Here is a 23297-nt window from a genome sequence, read left to right on the forward strand (position 1 = left end):
AGTAATTTGAATAAAGGTGAGGTTAACATTTCACCCTTACCAGTGTTTCAATACAAATGCACATTAATTTCCTTTAAATAAAGACCCAGTAATGACGGCTCTTTCTGATGTACCTCTGTTTAGTGGTCATATAATTATAAGCTGGATTTCAAACACTAGCAACAAGAAAAGCGCAATAAAAAGTTGTTTGTGCAATCACTACAAAGAATAGGAGAGACAGCCCAGATGATGGTGGATTTCACTTTGCAGTGAAGTATGACACAGCTGAAGAACTGATTCAATAATCCTTCATCAAGTTTGAGTTGACATTATAGACGGATAATATAAACATGATTTAAATAAAATAGTAAGACAGACTTCAAGAGAAGTTCACTCAAAAGGTGACATCTAACACTGAAACCAATTGTCTCATATGTGAAAAGGTGTCAAATATTTCTAACAAAATAAATCACACCACTTACTGAAACAAGTATCAGAAGGAAAAACATATAAGATAACGCATAAAGAAAACATGCTCTGGAAGCATGAAGGTAACACAGGCCGTAACAGTATAATCTTGGACGCATCAGGTCTTCAAATACAGTAGCAATAGATGGACAAAGATTAAAAGAGGAAAGCTTCATAGGGTGCACGTCAATGTTATAACCAGCACACCTTCAAAGAAAAGTCAGGAAGTAGCATTACTTCCAGTTTTCTCTCATCTTTTTATTTTCGCCTCACTGGGATTTAACTCCGCTTCAAACATTCACTCTTCTCTTCCCCTCTCATATTTTCACCCACAGTGCTAAGTATCAGTAGCTTTTCAGGACCATCCATTGTACCAACGGAATGAGAAAACCATTGCAAAGCTGGATCTAGAGAAAAAACCCTTCAATTCTGGATCCTGCAACAGGAGGCACTAACAGTGTAGAGACTATCCACGCAACTGATGCTAACTAAATTGCCGCAAATTCCACAGATTGACAAAACAGCACTGTGCTGAATAAGATTCAGATCACAAAAGAATCTGTCACAAATGGAAAGCTGCAGAAGAGGGCACGTACAAACTTCCATTCCATTTCACAAGAGGTCAAACTCAGGTTCCCCAAAACATTACCAAACGCTAACAGATCATCTGCCAGATTCCCACATTCAGGAAACACCCATTTGAGAGCAGCCTACTGGAGAATGGATGATGACCAAAGTTACTTGCTTCAGAAATCTAACACAGCTGCCACAACCCTACTGCTAGGTATTGGACTGCTGGGCTTTTATCACAGAAGCAGCAGTAGTTTTTGAGTATCAGCAATACATGATAGCAGAAACAGGGAAAGGATGAGTTAACTGTTCTTTTTAGCCTCTGCACTGCACCTCAGAGTGTAGTTCTCTCTGCTAGCTATGTATCCAACACTGAGCTGAAACATCAGCCATCACATTACTGTAAAACTACAGCAGGAAAGCTGCACCCGCTGTATACGAGTGAAGACAGACTCCATTCAAAATCCACAAGAACGAGGTCAGAATCCTTTCACCCCTATCCTCATGAAACTACTATTGCTTTTTTTTTTTTTTTTTTTAAATGGTAAAATGAGACACAGGAAGGTAAGAATGACTGACCATGCCTACCCTGTTTTCTTGAACTTCTGGAGTATTTTTTTAGCTCCTGTACACACAATCCGAAAAAGAAAGCAAAACAGATGGAAAGAGAAAGCTTTAGAAGACGATACGATGAGATCAAAGCATCAGAGCAGACTGAGCAAAGGCCAGAATTAACCACTTGATGCTGAAACCTGGAAAGCAGAACTAAAGAAGGATCTACAGTTTCCACTGCTTATACACCATTTCAGGAGCGTGAACTACATACTAAAGGTAAGCAATCTATGCTTACATAGCAACAATAACTGTGGCTACCAGAGGGGAAAAAAAAGCCAACGCTGCAAACCACCACCCTTCAGTCCTCCAAAAGCATTTATGCTCCCAAAAGGAACAGAGACACTTTCAATATACTCTCTAGCGCTCATCTCACTAACCACTAAAACCATCAATCCCACACACAAAGCACACAGCATTTGTTTGCTCTGCTTAAGACAGGGCTCTGTAAAACCTAATAAGGACGATGAAGCAAGAGGAAAAATAACACACACACCATAATCACAAATGCTGACTCTTGCCAACACTCACTCGCTACCAGAGGCTGCCTCTAAGAATGCTCTATGCTTAAACTGGATTCCCTTCTCCTACCTACCATGTCATGTTGGAGAACAGCAGCCACAACCCAGATAGATGTTCCAACAGGGATAGCCAGCAGAAGGCCATATTTGATGATACAGCCCCCATGAGCCTTAGGTGTTTAGCCTCTGCTTTTTAGAATTTGGGCTGAAGCCCTCTATCACTGCTCTCCAGGGCTGCTTCCACCAACATCTACAATTTTACATTCAAGTACTGTGTTTTAAGGACTTGTTTCCTCTTGGCATATATGATCTCAATATTAAGAAATTCATAGTGTCTTAATAATGAATTGGAGTATGACTGAAGTTTAATAAAAAAATCCCACCAAACATGATGAGTGAAGGACAGGACTGTACTTTTACATCTTATCCATCTGTAACAATAAATTCAGTCTTTTAAAGGCTGAACAATTCAGTTTTGTTAAGTAACTACTGGCTTAAGGCAGTTCAGACTGCCACTTTATCACAAGCTAAGGACAGAGCGTCAAATGGTCAGAGATGTCAACAGCACACCTGAACGTGGAAGAAACCACCCTAACCATTATTACACTAACCACAGGCTAGGACACATAGCTTGCTAACTCCAAGAAGTCTATTTTAAAATAAATGGTCCTCCATACGGCCTGGAATTTGTTGCAAAGATGCTTAGATTTGAACCGGGACAGATAAATGGAATGAATAAACAGATGAACAACACATCACTGACCAATCAAAGCCTTAGTCAAACTGCAGTCCCTTCACTGTCACTCAAGTCACAGACTTCCCTACACAGGAATAATCCAAGGGAAGGTATGCATCTGTCTCCCAAGAGGAACTGATCTTCAGCCAACCATTTGTAACAGCTGCAAACCACTACCTGTTATTAAATGAAACAACACAAAGTAACACAGATAAATCAATATTCTAAGATAAGCTTCTCTGATCTAAAAGTAGCATTAATGGAATAAGTATTCTAAAGTACACACTAAGAGAAAACATGGTAGTCAAGCAATAAATACAGTTTAATTATTTACTTACTTAATTATTTACTTACTTGATACAGCAAAGGTGCTCAAACAATTACCACGGTTTGGTTTTTGTTTTGTTTTTAGAAGAAGAATTCACATGTGCCTAGGGCTGTCTGTCCTTGGGGCAACTGGGGAGTAGCTGGAAGTGAGAGTTAAACAATTCACCTCTCTCTTTCTCTCACAAAACACGAGAGGCAGAGCGTTCTTTGGAGAAACCACAGCTCCTATCTGGTTCCTGGCCTTCGAGCTGCCCACATAACCCAAAGGCTCCCTCCACCAAGCCCAGTGAGCCTCCTGGAGAAAGCAGCTCCTCAGACATCAGCCCTCCTCCTCCAAAAGAGGAAAAGGCAGAGTAGTCCCAGCACAGAGCAGGAAGGAGGTGTGGCACATCAGTGCTTGCCTATGCTGGGAAGAGACACCACGGCTTCCAAACAGAAGCTGGACAGAAGAAATGCAGCACTTAAGTGAGACACAGAATTTTAAACTCAATGACTAAAAAACCACTTTCAACATAGATGAGGCTTAAAACACCACGTGAAGAAACTTTCTTTTGTTTGTTGCTCTTCTATTAGATTCAATTATTAATAAACTGGCTACAGAAAGGAGTGAATTTTGTTTCTTTGAGCTTATCACCGCCTTTCCCTCCCATAAACGATTCAATTCACACTGTAGCTTGTAGGTGAGTATCCCAAAGCAGCTTCCCCAAATTCTCAGTTTTGACAAATTCCTCACTAACCCCAAGGGAAAAGGCCCAAAGCTCTCAATAACTGTTTCACAAAAATACAAATCCCCGCATTATCTTTTACTCCCTGTCAAAATGCTAACAGGAAAATTATTCCAATTATCCAGCCTAAATAAAATGAAAGCCTATAAGCAAAGACACACAGTATCAATAACATAAAAATACTGCTGACAACACAGGGCCCGGATCCCCTTCATTCTCAGCAAGGTTTACTAGACTGTTATCCATCTTGTTACAAAACGTTTTCAATGCTAAGCAAACCAGGCTACAAAAAGATTAGAGGATTAATCCATGCTGCCACCAGTTACCAGGCTTGAATGCATTTATCCAGCATATATATATTTCTATGCACAGAAAGGATAAAAGTAGCAGTTCAGTCATTTGATTTTTAACCTTGCCTCTTTTCCTATTCGTATTCTTAAATCTGATTTTGATTAAAAAAAAAAAAAATAAATCAATGAAAGCTGCAACAAGCAGATGACTTACGCATGAAGGAATCAGTGAAAGTATTTATAAAACTGTTATTTGTTTTGTGTTAAGTACAAACCACTGTGCTAGTTGTTATATGTACACACATACAATAATAAAAGTACCTCTTTGTAGGGAAAAGACCAATTTAAACAGGTCAAAGCAACACATAAGAGAATGTCACACTTACATAGAAAAGTTCAGAGAAAAGAAGGATCAATGTAAGTCTCTAACAATAACAAAGAACAGCAGGAAAACGAGAAAAATCCTAAGTTTCAGAGCCACAGCTCAGTGTCTAAGAAAATAACCCTCCCTTTCAGCCTACTACACCAACTAGACACTTAGACGATAAACATGCACTGAACCATAAACATTTTTTAAAGGGCAAACAGTCTTTAAACTACTTTTACAACTTACAAAAGGCAGCTTAAAAAAAAAACAACAACAACCCAATACGAGTGTATTTAGGATAACTGGCACCAATAAAAGCTGCTTCAATGCTGCAGGTATGGAATGAGATAAAACAACTCTTAAATTCTAAGCCAAATTCTATTATCAATTACATGGTTTTGGGCCACAGAAATACCAACTATCCATAGAAGAGTACTGGTGAAGTGTTAAGGGTGGAATATTTTCTAATAAAGATTCGTACCAGTCAGATTGGAACAGCCTTCTTCATAGCAGCCCATGTGATACTGTGCTTTGGATTTCAAGTGTTGATGACACTTTCTGAAGCATTTCTGTTACTGCTCAACAGCACTTGCCCAGCTTCAAGGTTTTCTCCTTTCCTTTACTTGGCACAATGCCGGGATGAAGGACACAGCACAACTTCAGGCTCAGCAATTAAGAAATAACTGGTGGACTCATCTTCCAAGACAGATGCTACTCTGAGATTAAGCATCAGACCTCTAGCAGGAGTTAGTAAATGGTTGCCTTTGCCTCACTTGTGTCTTCCTCTTTCCTTCACTTACACAACTGGCCTTAATTCACGAGTTTTCTCACTTTGGCTCTTCCTATTCTCTTCTCCTGCCCCATGAAGGAAGGTAGCAAGTGGCTGTGTGGGGTCTTAACTCCTGGTCAAGCCATCAGAACACTGCATGTCAACTATACAGCAATCTCATGCTGAGGTTACTCCACACTCTCTATTTTTATTGCCTTAACACAATTTTTTGACTGCTCTGTATCTTGATATCTTATCTGAGCATTACTTCATTATTACTTTTTTTCAGCTATTTAATTCGCTATGACTCATCTAATTTTTGGCTTATCTACTGTCCTCTTCTTCATCCTCTCTCAAACACAAGCACTGTTCCTGATCATTTCCACAACCCTGGGACTATCACTGATGATTATTGCCATGAACCCCACAAGTAACAGCCCTGCTGCTTACTAAGCCAAGAGGAACCAAACATACTTCAGCGTATCCAAATTGTGTATAAGGAACGAAGGGGAGTAAAGATTTCCTTTATTTCTCTTTTCCTGAAGATCAGATCAAAGATGAACTCAGTCTTTACCATTATGTATTTTAATGAAGTAAATGCTACACTGTAAGTTATCTTTGGATTCTTTCCTCTGCCTCTTCATCCCCTGCCTTTCAGCAGTAACCTTTGCTGTGACTGGCACTGCAACCCAAGATACATGCTACACATTCTTGTTTTGGTTGAAGAATAGTACTTCAGTTCTTAGCACTGTTATATTATCCTTGTCTTTTGCCAGTTTATTTTTTTCAGAAATCATCTTATATTTCTTATATCTTAGCAAAGACTGTGTCTACTCATGTCCTTACTTGTGGAAGTTAAGCTATAGGAACGGGAAGAAAAGAAATCCTCCAATATTCCTCAGTTATTATATATATATATTATATTAGTTAGTTATTATATTATATACTCAGTTATTATATTATATATTCCTCAGTTCCTCAGGAACTTCACTTTTACACACTTCAGGCTGCTTCAACTCCACATCAATTTCAGCAAAAAAAAAAAAAAAAAGTGTGAGCACATGCACATGCGAGCATCCAGTGTAACATCATGTGCTCCTTCTGAGCACCTGCAGGCAGAGAACCACAGAGCACTTCAGTTCAGCTCAAAGACAACACAGATTTAGGAGGCTTCAGCTACTTGAGGAGCAGGGGAAAAAAAACACAGTGAATCCCACCTATTGGAGCATGCTCACCTGTAGACAACTAAGCTGTGCCTGCAGGCAGCAGAGCAACTAGTGGTATAACCTACTGGATGCAGAATTTCTTTTGCCAGAGTCACCAAAAATAAAATAAAATGTATTGCCTGCATAAGGCAGCTCAGTCATCCACAGCAACTCAAGGGCTGTGCAGTACAGCTATACTAAAATACTGAATTCAGGACTTATGAAGTTTTAAATACTCACAAAAATGAAGTTACTTGTTGCATAACCAAAATCATTACAAATTCAATCCAACACTATTTTTTTTTTCCTTTTTTTTTTTTTTTTTTTTTGAGAATCTTGCAGAACTGAAGTACCAGAAACGCAACTACCAGCATTAGATTAATGAAAGTAAAATTTCTGAACAAGTCCCTACTGGGCAAGCAGATTTAATCCCTAGCAGCCTCCAAGAGCGACCAATACAGACAATTGTGTAAACAACCCCATTTGGTACCAGGATGGAATATCACACAGTACTCCCACACACCAAATAAATCTCTCCCTACCACATCACGGTTCAGTAGCAACAGCTGAACCAAGTTATGTAACCAGAATGACCCTTGCAGACCTTCACAAGAACCCACACCAGGACCCATAAAAAACTTCAATGTTATGGCAAGCGTTGGAATATCACTGAGTGCCAGAGCTGTAAATAGTAACAGATTACAAGGAACAGTTGCATCACAAGAGGCTCCCAGCTGCTTGTTGAGCTGCAGCCCATGCAAAGAAAACCCCCTTTCATACAGCAGAATAAAGCAAGTCACCGTCCATGCTCACATCTACAGAATGAAGGACTGGATACAGAAAAAATAATAAATAGGCCAAGAAAAAAAAAAAAACATTTACAATTCAGCATGCACCACCAGCTTTTCACTGGATTGAGTCTTTTAATGTGAACACAAAGCCAAAGTAAAGTTATTCTGTTCCACAGTTAGGCAAAACTCACATCAGGATGCTATTTAAAGCTCTAAGACATAGAGGCATGCTATTAAAAATCTGGGAAAAGCCAAAGACATTTCTGTTATGGTATTCTCATAAGGCTCTACAAAATCAAGACAAAATATTCCATCCCAGCATATAAAGCTTCACAGAGAAAAAATTCCAGGCATCCAAGAATGCTCTCCAAAGAGAGCTGTACCAAACATGCTGCATGAGAGCTGAAGCCAGTCTGATTAAAACAATGGTAGTAATGTCTGAGCAGAACTCCTCTTTCTGATCCAATTCAGTGGTTAGCATACTGATGGCTAACGTTCAGGCTAAGAGGGAATTTATTTTTGAAGATGCTCTTAAAATCAAACATAAGGTTTCAGGGTCAGTGCATAGACAACAGGAGAAAAATTCAGCTGCAATGCAATAAATGATAGGTCATTATTTAATAGTCTCTTCTAGCACTAAACTTTGTGAAAGCCTCAGACACACAAACCTCTCCACTAAAGCTGTGTTTTAAAAAAATACATTATTTCTTTGTATAGACTAACCCTGTACTGGTCACCCTTCCATCAGAAGATTAATAGTTAAGTTCAAAGCCACTCAGCTTCTTTCAGCCTCTACTTCCAACCCCCACATCTGGTTGTTTGTGTATCTCTGCTTGTTGCCTTCCCAGTTTCCTTGTTTCTAAGCACGCTTTCAGTTTCGTTGCTGACAGCCCTCCTGCCACCAACGCAGCAACACAAAGTGTGAGAACTTGCAGGAATCTGGCCTAGCACTGCACACACAACTGACAACAGCAGTGCCAGTACCCAGTCTGCTTTTTCTATCAGTTTCAGAACAGGCCTGTAAACTTCCTCGACACAGGCCAAGTTTGATAGGTACCACAGACCAATTGATCTCGTAACAAAAGTTAGATTTAAAAATGAGGAGAATCTGTTGTATATTTGTTCCTCTTTACCTCCAGGCATGCCCCAGCCACAAGCACTCACTGCAGCACACTGTAGATGTTTGTGGTATGATTGCTACATCACCGTTCTCGTGATAGGCTTCAGTGCCAGTTTTTGCAGCAGCTGCCACAGGCATTTTGATTATAACCTACAAAATCACAGCCTCCCAAGCCATGTTCCATAACAAGGACTCACTCAGCCCATGATTCACTGTCCTCTCCCTTAAGTATATATTTCTCATTTTTGCCCAGTGTTGCTAGAAACTACACGGTATTTAAGATTAACATCTGACAAGTCAGAAGGAATGAGTGCCCTTTTGTTAAGTTTTACCCATACTTACAAACAGCTACATGTGTAACCTCAACTACAAAAGTCATCCAAAACATTTGGTTTGAGACTTGCAGGAAAAAAAAAGAAAAAAAAAAAGGATAGAAGCTCAACTGGTCAAGACAGCTTTGGTATTAAACAAGCTCCACATGCACACAGTATGCATCAAACCTCAGCCCCTCACAAATCTCAGGTACATCATTACCAGAGCAGCAATAATCAGAGCATTACACCATACATTCACAAAATACTAGTTAAAAAACTTACAGTGACTCTTTCATGAATAATCAAAGAACTGCACAAGGTATCACCTGTATCTTTATTTGTGCTCAATTATTTTATAAGCAGCCTTTTCAGTACAATCACTCTTTTCACAAAGCATTCTATCAGTATCTTTACCATCAGCTGTTTACCGTCAACAACACGACCCAAACTGTGCAGCTGCATGGAACGTGTGAGCTCAGGCACAGCTCTGTACTAGTCAGGCTGTAACGCTCCTGGCTTAAAGCCAGCCCTGACCAGCCAGGCAGAGTAAGCTCATGCCTTTCTGTGCCCTTTTTTTTTTTAAAAAGTGCTAGGACACTGCTAGACATAGAAACGTTACCTTCCCCAACAGACACAGCCAGCTGGTCACTTACCTTCTTTCCCAGACATACTTGACTGGCCAGTTATCCACATAAGAAGCTGATGAGGACTGCTGGCTATTTCAGATTACCTTATAGTCCTTCAAGGCACGCTTTGCACAGCTGAGGCAAACCTAAATTAGGAGGATCTATCAAACATATAACTCCAATACTGATATTCCTCCCCAAACCTGGCAGTTTTGCCCTACAAGCATACCAAGATTCATTTATTTGAATGTTATTAGCATACATTTCTGTTTGAAAGTTTATTTCAGAAAAGCTATTTTAGCAATTACAGCAGACAGGGCCATTTAAGAATGTGCACACTTGGAAATCCACCAAAATCACATCCAGAGTAACTATCAAGCTTAAAAGCACACATCTAAATCCACGTGTTCTGCTGGGTTTTTTGTGGGTTGGGGTTTTTTTTCCTCTCTTTTGGCAGGGTCTGAGGGGAAGTGAGGGGAGTGTCACATGCGAATAATAGGTGTCTCTATACACCTAGAATGACACATTAACATTAATCAAGGTCTAAAGTTGTTTATAATAAACACATTTATGGCAAGTCATTCTTTTGCAAAGGATTCAAATTGCACAAGAATCTCAGGAAATGCAACTTGCAACAACAAAACTAAATGAACAATATTCAAGAAGAGTCTCCAAAAGAGAAAACAAACACAGGAAAGAAAAAGAAAAGCAGCACAGACAGTCTGCACTCTCCGATTGTGACACAGAGGTCCCAAGCCCGTGATGACACTGTAACCCCTCACACAGTTGCGGCTGCTATGAAGATAGCTGCAAGCTTGACAGAAAGTGCATCACATACAGGGCTGGAGATACTGCTTCAAGCATTGTTTTCGGATTATCTTCATAGGGCTTCAGTATTAACAAGCTATTAAGTAGTCAAACTGTCTTTCATAGAAGTTCAAGTTAATTAAGCTACCTGAGCAACTTTTAAAATAAATAGCATCACGAATTTCTATCACTGGAAAGGAATAGAGGCTGCCGTTACACACACATCTATATTCCATACAACCCATGCTTTGTCTGACCCAGTAAGAAAAGAGCTGTTAAACTGAACGTTAATGAACATTGCTATAAACTGTGTTTGAACAGACTCTTCGGTCATCAAGAAACGTAGCGCTTTTCTCCCCTTACTCACCGGAATTTTGCAAAGAGAAAAATCAAACCAACACAATCAATACATAATCAAGAGCATAAAGACCATGTTACAGTTTTGCATGGACAGAAATTAAAAATAAAATCTTCCAAAAATAAATGCGTGGTGCACTAAGTACAAATTCCTTTTCACAAGAAACATACATCAGACAACAAGATCCCAGACTGCCCTTCACAAGTCTCCTGAGGGCTTACTCTTCTTCAAAACCTGTTCGAAGGTTTTTAAGTCTGTTCATGTTTTTGTAACACAAGCACTACATTGACATAGCTTAGCAAAAAAATATACATCGTTTTTTCTAAATGCAAGATCAGTCAGCTCATAGAAGCTACCTAAAACCAGAATTTCTTCTTTCCATCAAGCAATCAGACTAGGTAAACATAATCGAGCTGCACCTTTACTATCTCACCGTTCCTGGCATATTTGCTCACTTGAGCGCTTGTGTCCAGTGCCATCAGTGAGCTCTTTCAGATAATTTGGGCAGCAGGATTGTATCTCCAGACACAGCGCTATATATCAGAGTGCCAAGTGACCAAGCCTTCCATACCAAGCACATCACAATTGCTGTCATCCCTACATTTGCCGTCAGGGCATTTGTTGGAAATTTCTCTCTAAAGTCTCTGAGGTCTCCCTTGGAACCTAAAATTATCCAAAGCCATCTATACCCAGGGCTGGACAGGTTAAGTAACTGCACTGTTTTTCACCTGTTGGATTAGACTGCTCTTATCTTCCTACTCAGGTTTCCTCAGTAAACACACGTGCCAGAGAGAAAGTTAATGGAGATGTAAGCAGGCTGTGAGGCTTATTAAGATCAAGCTGACAGTTTTAGCAAGACACAATATCAGTTTCTAATCTTATGAACTCATGAAAACATCCCATGGTGATTATAGGAGCCTAAACCATAGTTGTATTTTTTCTTCTTCTTCAGAGGTTTTAAATGACAAATCATATAGCTTCCTGTCACTCGTGATATATGACTACACTAAAACATAGTGTAATCACACACAGTGTTCCACAGTCACATCCAGGGATGGCAGCTGGGACCTCATCCAGGGAACAGCACTGGCCAGGCTCTCACTGGCCCCTCCTGTTTTCTGCACTTCAGCTAACAGAAATTGGACTTAGAATGAAGAAACAGGACTACCTCCACCTAAAGAATCCAGAGACATTTTTCAAACCTCAAAGTGACACTTTCTGTCACTACATGGTTAAAAAAAAAAATAAATCAGCATTGTGAAAAGGCTGCCACACAAGTAGTGTCCAACAGTCCTGCACAGACAACTTCAAATGGTGGAAATGCTCACCACGAAGTAAAGTTTTCCCAGAACACAAGTCATTAGGATAAAAACTGACACCTCTACAGCCCTCTAATCACAACTCAAACGCCTCACAAACGTTAACGCTTCCACAGCAATAATCTACAAATTGAACATTCGGTCACATCGTGGTGAAATAAATTATTTATGTCAGGTTTAAAATAGCAACTCTTAAGTTTCAGGGCTTTGTTTGTGCCACCGCAGAAAGACACTGTGAGGAGAAAAATGCTAGGCACTGCAAGCACAGCAGCACAGGCACAAGTGGGGATGCAAAGTCAGACTCATGAGGAGGAAAGCAGAGGTTCTATAGTCAGATTATCATCTTAACAATAAGATGGACAAGGTGGGGTGTTGGGCCTTGTTTTAATGGCAGAACACCCTGTGTGCAGAGATATGGCAGCAAGAACACCCCCACTGCTGGCTCTTTGTAGTTACAGCCCTTTTTTCACTAATGCCACTGCCATAAATGTGCCACTGTTTCCACTTTTAATTGCTTTTAGGCTTAACACCTCCTTCCTGTCTCCTTGTATCTTTAATATAACACTGGAATGAAGGAGATCTATATTAAGCCTCGTGGTGTTACGCATGACCTTTCTATTTACTTCAGCTGCAGCATTTATAGTACAATAAAATGTAAACAGCGCTCGTGTCAGAAGAGGGAGCCAATAACCTCTGACCCAGATAGGAGAAGCGCATTGTTACCTAGATCAGAACCAGCCCTCCAACGACACAAGGCACACCCGGCTCTCCACTCAACAGAGCAACGCTACCTGTTCATCAGCGGCGCTTCCTAAAGCACGAACTTCCCACCAGCAGGTCTCCTGAAGCACGACGGCTGTCAACTCTCGTGCTTCAGCTGTGGCTAAGCCAATCACCGCACAGGGGGAACACAACTCCGATATCCAAGCTCAGCGCCGGATCCCCGTCCCACGTGAGAAGCGCTCCCCCCGACACCTCCCCGTTTCCCCCCGCTCCGCGGCTGAGCCCCGCAGTGCCTCCCGCCCCGCGCCGTGACGGAGCACCCCGAGGCCTCCGCGGGACGCGGGGCCCGGGCCTCGCTCCGGGCGTGCCCCGATCTAGGCGGGCGGACCCTCAGAGGACACCGGCCCGCTCGCCCCGCCCGCCCCGGGCCCGCCGAGCCGCTCACCGAAGTCGAGGAACTGCTTGATGGAGAGCGGCGAGGGGGAGAAGCGCGAGTAGTACTCGATCTGCTTGGGGATGGGGCTCTTCAGCAGCGCCCCACACAGCCTCATGGCGCAACGCTAACGCGCTGAGGAGGCGGCGGCGGCGCCGGAGCCACCCGCGCTCATGCCAAGGAGCAAACGACCCGGCGGAGCCCGTAGCGTTCTGCGGCCCTGCCCTGCCCGGCCAGGCTCGGCCCGGCGGGAGGGGCGAGCGGAGGGAGCCCTCCGCCCCCTCCGCCCCGCCCTACTGCGCAAGCGCGCAGGCGCCAGCCCCGCCCCGCAAAGCCGCGCACGCGTATAGCCCCGACCCCCAACCGTCGGGGCGTGTGGCGCGCATGCGCAGAGCGGCGAAGCGCGGGCTGCTGTGTGGACGTGCTAAGGGAGGGCGGAACCTGTGGGTGGTCCGTCGTGGAACCCGGAGTTGGGTTCCGTGGTCGCTGTGGCTCCCTTCCAACTCGAGATACACTGTTCTAAAAATAACGAACAAAGCCTCGTGCTTATCGTGCTGTGTTCCCTCAGTTCTTCTCATGGCAGCTTGCCTGCCCTCTGCAAAATTGAATTGCCAGTGTCTGGGTGGCATTTGGGATTTATTTCCTGCAGTTCAACTTCTTTTGATCAGTCTGAAACGTTACATGTATGGTTAGCTTCAGCTTCAAATTTAGCCTCAGCAGTAGTATTCAATGGGATCTGCAGCCAGAAATGGCAGAAGAAAGACATTTTCCATTTTGTGCAGTAGAGCAAGTTTTAAGAAGTTTGAGAGAAAGAATTGAAAGTAGGAGACTTGAATAGGTTGGATATTAGGAGCAGTTTCTTCTTGGCGAGTGTGGTGAGGCAAAGGCACGGCTGCCCAGAGAGGTGGTGCAGTCACTGTCCATGAAGGTGATGCATGTGTGGCTCTGAGGGATGCGGTCCGTGGGCACGGTGTGACAGCTCATAGTTGGACCAGGTGGTCTTAGAGGTCTTTCCAACCTCTGTGATTCTGGGATTCTACTATTCTGTGACTAGACTACATCATGCCACCAGACCTACTTTGGTTATATGTGGTTATCCCTTACAGCTCAATATTCCTCATAAAAAGAACTCGCACTGTCTCTGTCAAATTTCAGCTCTCTGGTAATTCCTGGAAAGTCAACTCTTAGCTGAGAAATGTGCCTGAATAAAAATAATTTTGATTGCTAAATCCAAAGGTATACCGAAGGAATTTGAGAACTACATCGTACCAACAAATGCTATGTTGCTGTCATTATTTTAGATACGTTTATGACAATTTCATGAAATGACAAGTCACAAATTCCCTTATTTTTTTCTGAAATGAGCTTAATGCAAACTTCAATATATAGGAAATATTACTTTAATTTCATAACTGAATCCCAAGAGAAATAGGGATTCTTCAGTTACTGAAGGTCTCTCTTCAGCCTTCCTATTGTGATTGTCCTTAAAGAATTTGAGACTGAGAAATCCTAACCTAATGTATAAATCATTTTCTAATAGTTGGAAAATGTTTTAAAATCACTTGAATTGCAGGTTAGAGACATGACTGCCTTGAAGAAACATGTAGTGCAATCAAGGCTAACAAAATGAAATATCTTCTGCAATTCTGGAACATTTTTTGGCAGATGACAAAAACTGTTTTTTAACTTTTGCTGGATGCACACTGTTCAGGATTTGGTTTTGATTTATCTACAGCTTTCCTTATGAAATGAGTTGGAGAATTATGTGATACCAAGTAGTGTCATTTTGCATTACAGACAGAGGAATGTTTCCCCATATTAACATGAACATTAGTAGCTGCAAAGGATAATACACCATCAAAATTTAAGCCACATGATTGTATATACCATTCACATTTTTAAGTAATACTAGTGTTATTTCACTTCTGCCTTGAAAACATCTAAGACAAGAGTTACTCAGTAAGTTATCTTTTAAATGCAAACTTTCTTTTTCCCAATATAAATGATGTCACAACATTGCTTTGTTGGGACACCAATAAACATATAAATCTAGATCTTAATCTGCCCAAACAAAGAGAAATTGGGCATAAACTTTAAGAAGAAAACATCACCGAGATCAATAGACGTGAAGTATAAATTCCTGATTTTGTCTCCTCAAGAAACTTTGCACATGTAATGAAATGTCTAAGAAGTGTGCAATGACTGTGCAAGGCGCTACAGTGAACTACAAGGGAAGGAAAGAGATTTTATTTGGCAACTGGTTTGTTGTTTTGCCTCCTAGAATCACCAGCATTCCTGCTCAAATTGAGATATCCCTCTGTGGTACATAATGGAGTAATCAGAAGTCTATGACATTATTTAGAAAATAATGATATAAGGTAATGAATAGTAAATAGAGTTTGATTTAATAGCTCTCCTCCTGTGTGGAATGAAGTGGAGTAACCAGAGGAAAAGGCATATGGAATTGATACCATAATAATTTGCATGACTGGCTTTCACATTTAGAAAATGAAGGAAGTAATGGAAATGATGCAAATATGCTTTGAGCAGAAATGAGAAGCCAGAGCTCATCTATAAGGTAAGGAGAATAGATGACACCATAGCTATTTATTAAAACATTCATAATGTGTTGGTCAAAAGAAACTCCTGCAATCATCTTACTTGGAGCTTTGTTTCCTGAATGGTCACTGAAGTAAATATCTGTGAACATAAAGAGTGGTAGGATCTTACTGTAAACTATGATCAGCCCAAAATAATTTTCAAGCTAATATTTTCAAAAGTATCTTTAACCTTTGAAATAACAAAAAAAAACCACCCAAACTTAAAAATTTTCTTTAACCATTTCACTATTTTCCTTTTTTGTTGTTGTTGTTTTTTGTCAGTTGTCTGACTCTTCATTTTCTATTTCCTAGCTCAAAACACATGGGTGTATTTTCTACATAAAAAACCAATTCCTTGCCATAACTTGTGCTCAGAAAATTCCTGAGGAACCTGAGCATAATGCTCAGATTGGCGTCTAGCAGAGCCAGCTTTGCTAGGATCCCTTCCTTTAAACTCTCAGTGGTTGGTTTTCACTAGTCATCTAGCATTTCTGTATTAGTGCTGGAGGGAAAGGGGGCCAGAAATACTCTCTTGCTAAAACATGAGATTCTTCGTTTTGCTTCTCCCTGCCCCATCCACTGGCTCCAGTGAGTGCCTTTACAAACCAGCCCATGGCTCCCCTAGAGTAGTGAGCGTGGAGGAGCCTCTGCTGCTTAATCTCCACATATGTGAGTATTCTTGATACATGAGTTCAGTGCAGTCACGGGGATGGAGAATGAACCTTTGTATGACTAGTAGTGAGAAAATATCCTTACTAGAAATGAAATATCTCCCTAGATTTATTAGTGTTTGTCAGCAGTTCGGGAATCATTCCTGTTCTGATAGAAATTTGTTGCAAAATTTCATCTAGGCAATTCAGAAGTCACGTTTGTGTTGTATTTTCAGATCTTGTTCTTTCACAGCCTTTATGTTACATATGCTTCCATTTTCAGGGAGCAAAGATTTTGCATGTAAAGTTTTATCCAATTAAGATTTATTCTCGGTGAACATTTTGGATTGTTAAAACACCAGAGCCATAATCTCCTTAACAAAGCTTGTTTTTCTTCACTGCAGAATACTTGCTAGCTGCAGGGGATTCAGCATAATGAACTTCTTTGTATAGGTGTCAGAGGAGGAGAAGAGGAATGTTAAACCGTAAACTAAGAAAACATGGTTAGTAAGTGTTTTCTAGACATTGACTTCATGGGATTCATAGCAATTTTTTAATAACAAAAAAAGAAGCTGTGTTCAAGTTATTGTACCCCTATATCCTAAAGTTCAGAAGCACTCACTGAGAATAATACAATTGAAACACAATCAATAACAGTAACAAACAACAGTTATTTTGGGGAAATTCACACAGAGAATTACAGTCCCAAAGCACATTCTACAAAATGACAGAAAAAAAAAAAACAACACAGCACGGGAAAAACTGGTATAGTAGTGTGATGTTTCGTACAAATTACTTCTGCTCACAGAACTAATTTTTCACAGTAACAATGCTGTGTTTTCCTGCTTGCCATTATGTGTTTGCAAGGGCCGATTAAAGCAGTGGGTCTTGTACAGCTGTGTTGGAAACATGAGGTTAGAAGGGGATAAGAGCTTTTGATGAAACTTTCCTAAACTTGAAAAGAAACTTGTTTTCATTTGTAATATTTTACCTCTTCGTGGTATTTATGCACTCAGGCGGTAGGCTTCAATGGGCTGCTACTCATAATGGTCAGAAGATAGATAACACTCAGTGCATGAGATTAAAGTCAATGTAGTCGTTACATCTGGGGTCACATGTATTGAATTAGATTCTATCACTATCATTGCCTACCTTTTCAGGCATTCTTGTCTGTTTCTCACCAAGCTTCTTTACCAGGCTTTATTTCTGCCAGCAAATGCTGGTTGTCATTGCATTTATCATTCCACATCCTAGTTAGCTAAACAGCAGAGCTCAGCAATCTTACAAAAAGCAACAACAGGGACTATCAAAATTATATTCAGTGATTCTAAGAGATTTGAAAATTCATCTCTTTCTTTGTAGATAAGAATACGTAGATAACAAAAAGGCTTGCAAAAGCGTTCATCATTAGTGGGCTTGAAAGTACAAAGATTTTTTAGGGTACAAACTCCATGTCTCTCTTAATTAGCTCACCTTCCACAGTAATTTGGAGGATGTAAGGCTGGCTGCCATTGTGTGGTGATGTGAGCTCTGTCAGACGACACCATCTGTTTGTTCAATATTAATGACAAAGCTACATTATTCCATAACAGCTCTTACAAATTTCATCTCTGGGGAAAACAAATAGGTGATTTCCTTTTGAAATTGTTCAGGAGATGCAGGAGAGGAAACTGTTGCCACTAGATAACTGAGAGTAAATACAGAGAAAAAGAGTTTTTTCCTACTTCTCTCTGTCAGTGAGGAAAGATCACTTTATGAGTTTAGCAACTCAAACCTAACACTATAACATTAGTCACACTTTTTCCTTTAGTTTCATGGGAGTTTCTCTCTTTTCCTTCCCCCATTAGAGTTTCACACTGCCCTTTTCTCCAGTACATTTTAGGGGAAGGAAAGCAGGGAACCTGGCTGGAGCAGGATTTGTAGTAATCCAAGTGGCTGTCAGTTCACTATGATGGGAAGAGCATTCTGAACCCGTCAGGGAAAAGAGTCAGAAGGGTGAAAAGTCACATTTTAACCACACATTTGTCAGAAAGAAACAATGCTTTAACCCTAAAAACTGCCTAAGAGGAATATCCTTCCTGCCACAGCATTTTGTAGCCTAAGGACAACCCCTGAAACAAGCGAGTTAGAGCTATGATCATGTTGTAGAGAACTGTACCAATACAACCTCTTCCCCATATGTATATGTCTTACTGTTACTTCTATAAATGTTACTTCTATAAATGTGTAAAACCAACACAACTCTGCATTTAAAACATATGGACAACTGAATCTAATCAGTACACTTATTCCAAGGATTTGCGTTTTAATCTTCTCTTCCAGAAACAGCTTGCACAAACTCTAGGGAAGAGTCACTAGACAAACACGAGAAATACATCTCTGTATTTTGTACTAATATCCCAGATCCATTAAATTGGAATTGTCAGCCTCCTCCAAGGAAGATGACAGCACTAGTTTGGCATTAGAAAGAAGACAGTGTCTCTAACACAAACTCTCCTCCTTGTTTCTTTTTTCTTTCTTTGCAGCCACTCACCACCTTGTTGGGTAATCTCCTTGGGGAAGTTCAAATATTTCTTTCATACTGAGTTGATGTAACCATATCCTGGCATAGCTTTTACCACTGGGAAAATCATCTCAGCATCTTTCTATTTGCAGAAATTGAAGGTTTCAGAGACCATACAAGGAAACAGCTAAAAAAGTGCTAGGTCTTGCTACATGAAATTTGCCACGTTTGGCAGCAGCAGCAGCAGTTCTTGTGTCCTCAGATGTAATATATCTGCAATTTAGGGAAGCAGATTTGAGTTGCCTTGGCTCTGAATGTTCTCAGCTGGAGAATAAAGTAGTTTACTTTCATTTCACACTGAACATTTGTTTTCCACACACTCAGTTCCTCAAAAAGAAAATTAGTTTTGCCTGAAAATTGCCATAATCTCATCAGAGGTTGTCTCCATCTATACTTGTACACCCACTGCTTGATACCCTATCAAGTAGGCCTGTGGAGGACTGGAGAAGCAAGTTTACCAGGCTTTTCATGCCCCAGTCTCCACAGCTCTGCCATATGGACTGTCCTGAACCTGGGGCTTTCTGGTTTTGCTGCAAAATATGAAGTGAGAACTGTAGATGAAAGGAAAAACTCTGTTTTTCTTACAGAAACTTCAAAACATTAAACATCAAAATATTCTTGTTTGAGAATCCACCTATTTCATGGGATTCTTTAAACCACATAGTATACAAGTTTAGTTCCAGATACACAGAGAATAAGCATTTGTCATAGTGGAACTTTGTGAATGTTAAAAATCTTCTACAGTGTAATTCCTGTTCCTGAGCTTAACTTCCCAGAAATAGTAGCTCTGAGCCACAAGACAAAGAAATTAATCTAAAATTCTAAGTGCCTTTGTAATGAATTGTCAGCCATTTTTGGAAAAAGAGAAAGAGACAAAGAGAAATAGAATAGTTTGGGTTAAAAGGGACCTTTAAAATCATCTAGTTTCAACCCCCTTGCAATAGGCAAAGACACCTCCCTGCCTATGGGAAGGGAAAATACATTTTCTATTTGCTTCATCCCCCAGATCTTGGCAGTTGAACGTGGGGTGAGAGGAGTCTCTGTTCCACCAGCAGCTCTGCCCATTGAGGATGCAGTGATACAACACTTTGTTCCTCCATATCGATTAGTCTCCTTTTCATCCCATTATGACATTTCCCTGAATTTCATGCACCAAATGCTAAAAGTTTTATAATTCAGTAGCATATGAAGTGCTTTATCTGAAATCAATAGGCATTACTTCCACCAGAAGGTCTTATATAATGAACATGCAATTATAGCAGTTTTAGTTATCAGGTCTGTCTGACCTGCCATGTTCTACTAACCATTGATTCCTAGTGTTCATCAGGCTTTTTTACTCTATGTATTTACACATAAATTGGTTACTTTTTTTTGTCTTAACCCAAGCCTATGAAAAGCTTAAATTAATGATTGTAGTTTCTTCCGTTCCTCTGTGAAAAACACTTTTCTGTATTTACTTAACCAATAAGCTTTTATTGTTCCATTTTTCATACATTTATTCTGTTTATTTATAACCTGTTCGCAAGCGAGCAGTAAAGAAACTGAACTGGCTTACATACCACAAGTAAAACATGACCTTTAAACTTTCTGTAATATTGTGAACCTCAAATGTACTTTTGCACCTTCTGTTGATACTGCTTTTTGCCAGATCCTGGAGTTCTTCTTCACCATAGAGTAAGCATCAAGATATATTTTGCTCGACTTTCTGGAGTGTTTTCCAAACAGTAGCATGTAGACTAGCCTAAGTGAGAAAATAGGCAAACCAAATGATTGTGTCTACTTACAGTGAGTTAAGAAGTCGGCCCTGAACATAACTTCCAACAGATGAAATTCTGCAAGGAGAAATAAAATAACCGTTAAAGGAAGATTACGTCTCCTCGCTAACACAAGAAACCTTTGTTGGGTTTGTAACAGCACAATAGCTTTTGGTTAGAGATCGTGCATTGTAACCCTGGTTTCCACTCCCTTTTGACAGCAGGGAGTCACACCTGGATGTCAGTGTAGCTGCTCAGACCAAGGCCTGTAATGGGACACAACTCCAAGGCCAAATGAGAATCCCACATTTTTATTCATCTTTAAATACTTACACCGAGGAAGAAGTAAATATATCATGTTCATATTCTTTATCTGTGCATCTCATCTTGGTAAAAGAAGCAGACCTCAACTCAGGCTTGAAGGCCTGTTGTCAACAACTGCTGGCTTTTCCAAGAGTTTCATCTGGCAAAATTTGCTGAGTCTCTATAGAGAGAAGAATGATGACTGAAAATTAGTGCAATTTAACAAGAGAAACAAACAAATTTATAAACCTTCCCCCCCCCCCCCCCCCACATATATATAAACCATTCTACCCACTAAGCATTTTGCAAACTCTTAGCAGGAAAGCATAGCCCAAGAGTTTTGTGGGTAGGGAGAAAACTTTCATTTCAGTGTTCCTGGTAGGTGTTTGTTTTGAGATAACAGGAGTGATAAAATGTCACTATTTAGGTGAGAAATGGATCCTGTGCTGAGATCTTGCTAAATAGAAGTCTTACTTTCTCCACATTTCACCTAAGTAAGCACAGTTCTCTACACTTGTAGTGAGATGGATTAGCTTTGAGAGATTAGATATGGGTATGGATAAGAACAGAAACACCGGTGGGCCAAGGTCCTCTTTACACTTCATTAAGCAATCAAACACAAAGTATGAAGTTCTTATACTCAAATGATGAACATTTTGACATCCATGTAGTTTTAATGTTTTTCTGCTGAATTTTTGAGCACACTGAAAATCAAAATGACTTTCTATTATTAGAATTGCCAAATGCTTGCCTTCAGAAGCCATTTTCAGTTCTGTTCAACAGACGTTCTCCAGCCAAGATGAGACCCCCATAATGAGGAGAGGCTGAGAGAGCTGGGACCGCTCAGCCTGGAGAAGAGGAGGCTCAGGCATGATGTCAACAATGTCTAAAAATTCCTGAAGGGAGGATGCAATGAAGGTGGAGCCAGGCTCTTTTCAGAGAAAGAACCAAGGGAATGGGTGCAAACTGGAGTAGAAGAGGTTCTCTCTGAACACCAGGCAGCACTTCTGTGTTGTGCAGGTGACGGAATGCTGGCACAGGCCACTCAGAGGCTGTGCAGTGTTTTCCTTGGACATCTGCAGAAGTTGCCTGGTTGTGGGCCTGGGCACCCTGCTCTGGGTGTCCCCGCTGGGGCAGGGCTTGGTTCAGATGGATGCAGAGGGCCCTGCCAACATCAACCTTCCTTCAATTCTATCATTATGAAACAAGAATGCTGAAATTTATTTTCGTGTTTATTGGTACTCAACATTAACATACAGAAAAACTTACAAAATGTTTGTGTATTTATTTATTGTCCCAACCTGTTCTACCACCAAGGAATATGAATATGTATTGCTTTCAACTTATTGATTTTTTATTTGATCTAGTTCCATTAAAAAAGAAAAACAAAATGAATGTGAGGCACATTAGCGTAAGGCTTGCAGGACGTGGGAGAAGAGTACATTAAAAAACATTCAGCTTAGTACAGCACAGTGTTCTGCCTTGGCACACTGAGCATATCAAAAGGAGCTCCTTAAGAACAGTACTCATGATATAGATAAATGGCTTGAGACATCTCCTGCAAACAATTTCAAGGAAGGTCAGAAGCTGAAAAAGCTCTGAGAAACAATCTCCATCCTGGCACAAGCTGCAAGTTGCCCAGCTGGATTGCTAATGAACGTTCAGGCTTTGGAACCAAAGCACACTCACTGATTAATAGCAGCTCTAGATAAGCCAGTAATGAGTTGTCATGGAGTACTGTTCACAAAAGGCTGGACTTTGCAATTCCTTCCAATTTTGATTGTCCTAGTCTAGGCTTGCAACTGCTCCCATGGTGCCACGAGCACTTCCACAAGCACCTTTCCCACCTCTCCTTCTGCCTTTCTTGGGGGTACCTTTGTGCCCTGCTGCGGCTCGAGCCTGACCTCAGGGTGCCCCAGCATAGAGAGCTCAATCTGCAGGAGCTCATTTAAATCACATAACATGTAAAGCAGATTTAGGAATGTGATACCTAAATGAGAAAGCACAATTGAACTGCAAAATGGTGTATTCCATCCCGTCAGTTACCACCTAAACTGCCTTCTCTTGAGAAGACTGCTAATGTCTTACAACAAATCCTTCAGTGAGATGTTACATCTCATTACAAAGAAGTAACAGAAGCAGACCTGCACCAGTCAAGATTTTCTCTGAACTGATTAGGGAATTTTCATTGCCCAGTAGGGCAATCAAGACAAGTACCCATCTCATCCATTAAAAATAAACAAAAACAAACAACTTTTGTAATCTCATTACTGTAAACACTTGTTTTATTGCTTGAATTACATTTCCCACTAGGAGCAAAATAGCTATTGAATCAAAATTCAGTCATTTAGTCAGAAAGGCAAATAC

At 40.6% G+C, this 23297-nt stretch overlaps 1 protein-coding gene across 2 annotated transcripts in view; it reads right to left on the minus strand.

The window, feature by feature from the left end:
* PDK3 (pyruvate dehydrogenase kinase 3) overlaps positions 1 to 13263 on the minus strand; it is a 52781-nt gene extending 39518 nt beyond the window's left edge. The window contains exon 1 of one of the 2 annotated variants that reach the window (XM_042810064.1): positions 13073 to 13263. In XM_042810064.1, the coding sequence (XP_042665998.1) occupies positions 13073 to 13178 (106 nt within the window). In that variant the 5' untranslated portion in view covers positions 13179 to 13263. Of the gene's footprint in view, positions 1 to 12695; positions 12844 to 13072 lie in introns of those variants that run through there. The other variant, XM_042810065.1, reaches the window with a different exon arrangement.
* Between the last annotated feature and the right edge of the window lie 10034 nt (positions 13264 to 23297).

Source organism: Centrocercus urophasianus, unplaced genomic scaffold (assembly GCF_019232065.1).
Source record: "Centrocercus urophasianus isolate 14NV4802_14NV808 unplaced genomic scaffold, USGS_Curo_1.0 seq_12, whole genome shotgun sequence".
In the NCBI taxonomy this organism is placed as follows: Eukaryota; Metazoa; Chordata; class Aves; order Galliformes; family Phasianidae; genus Centrocercus; species Centrocercus urophasianus.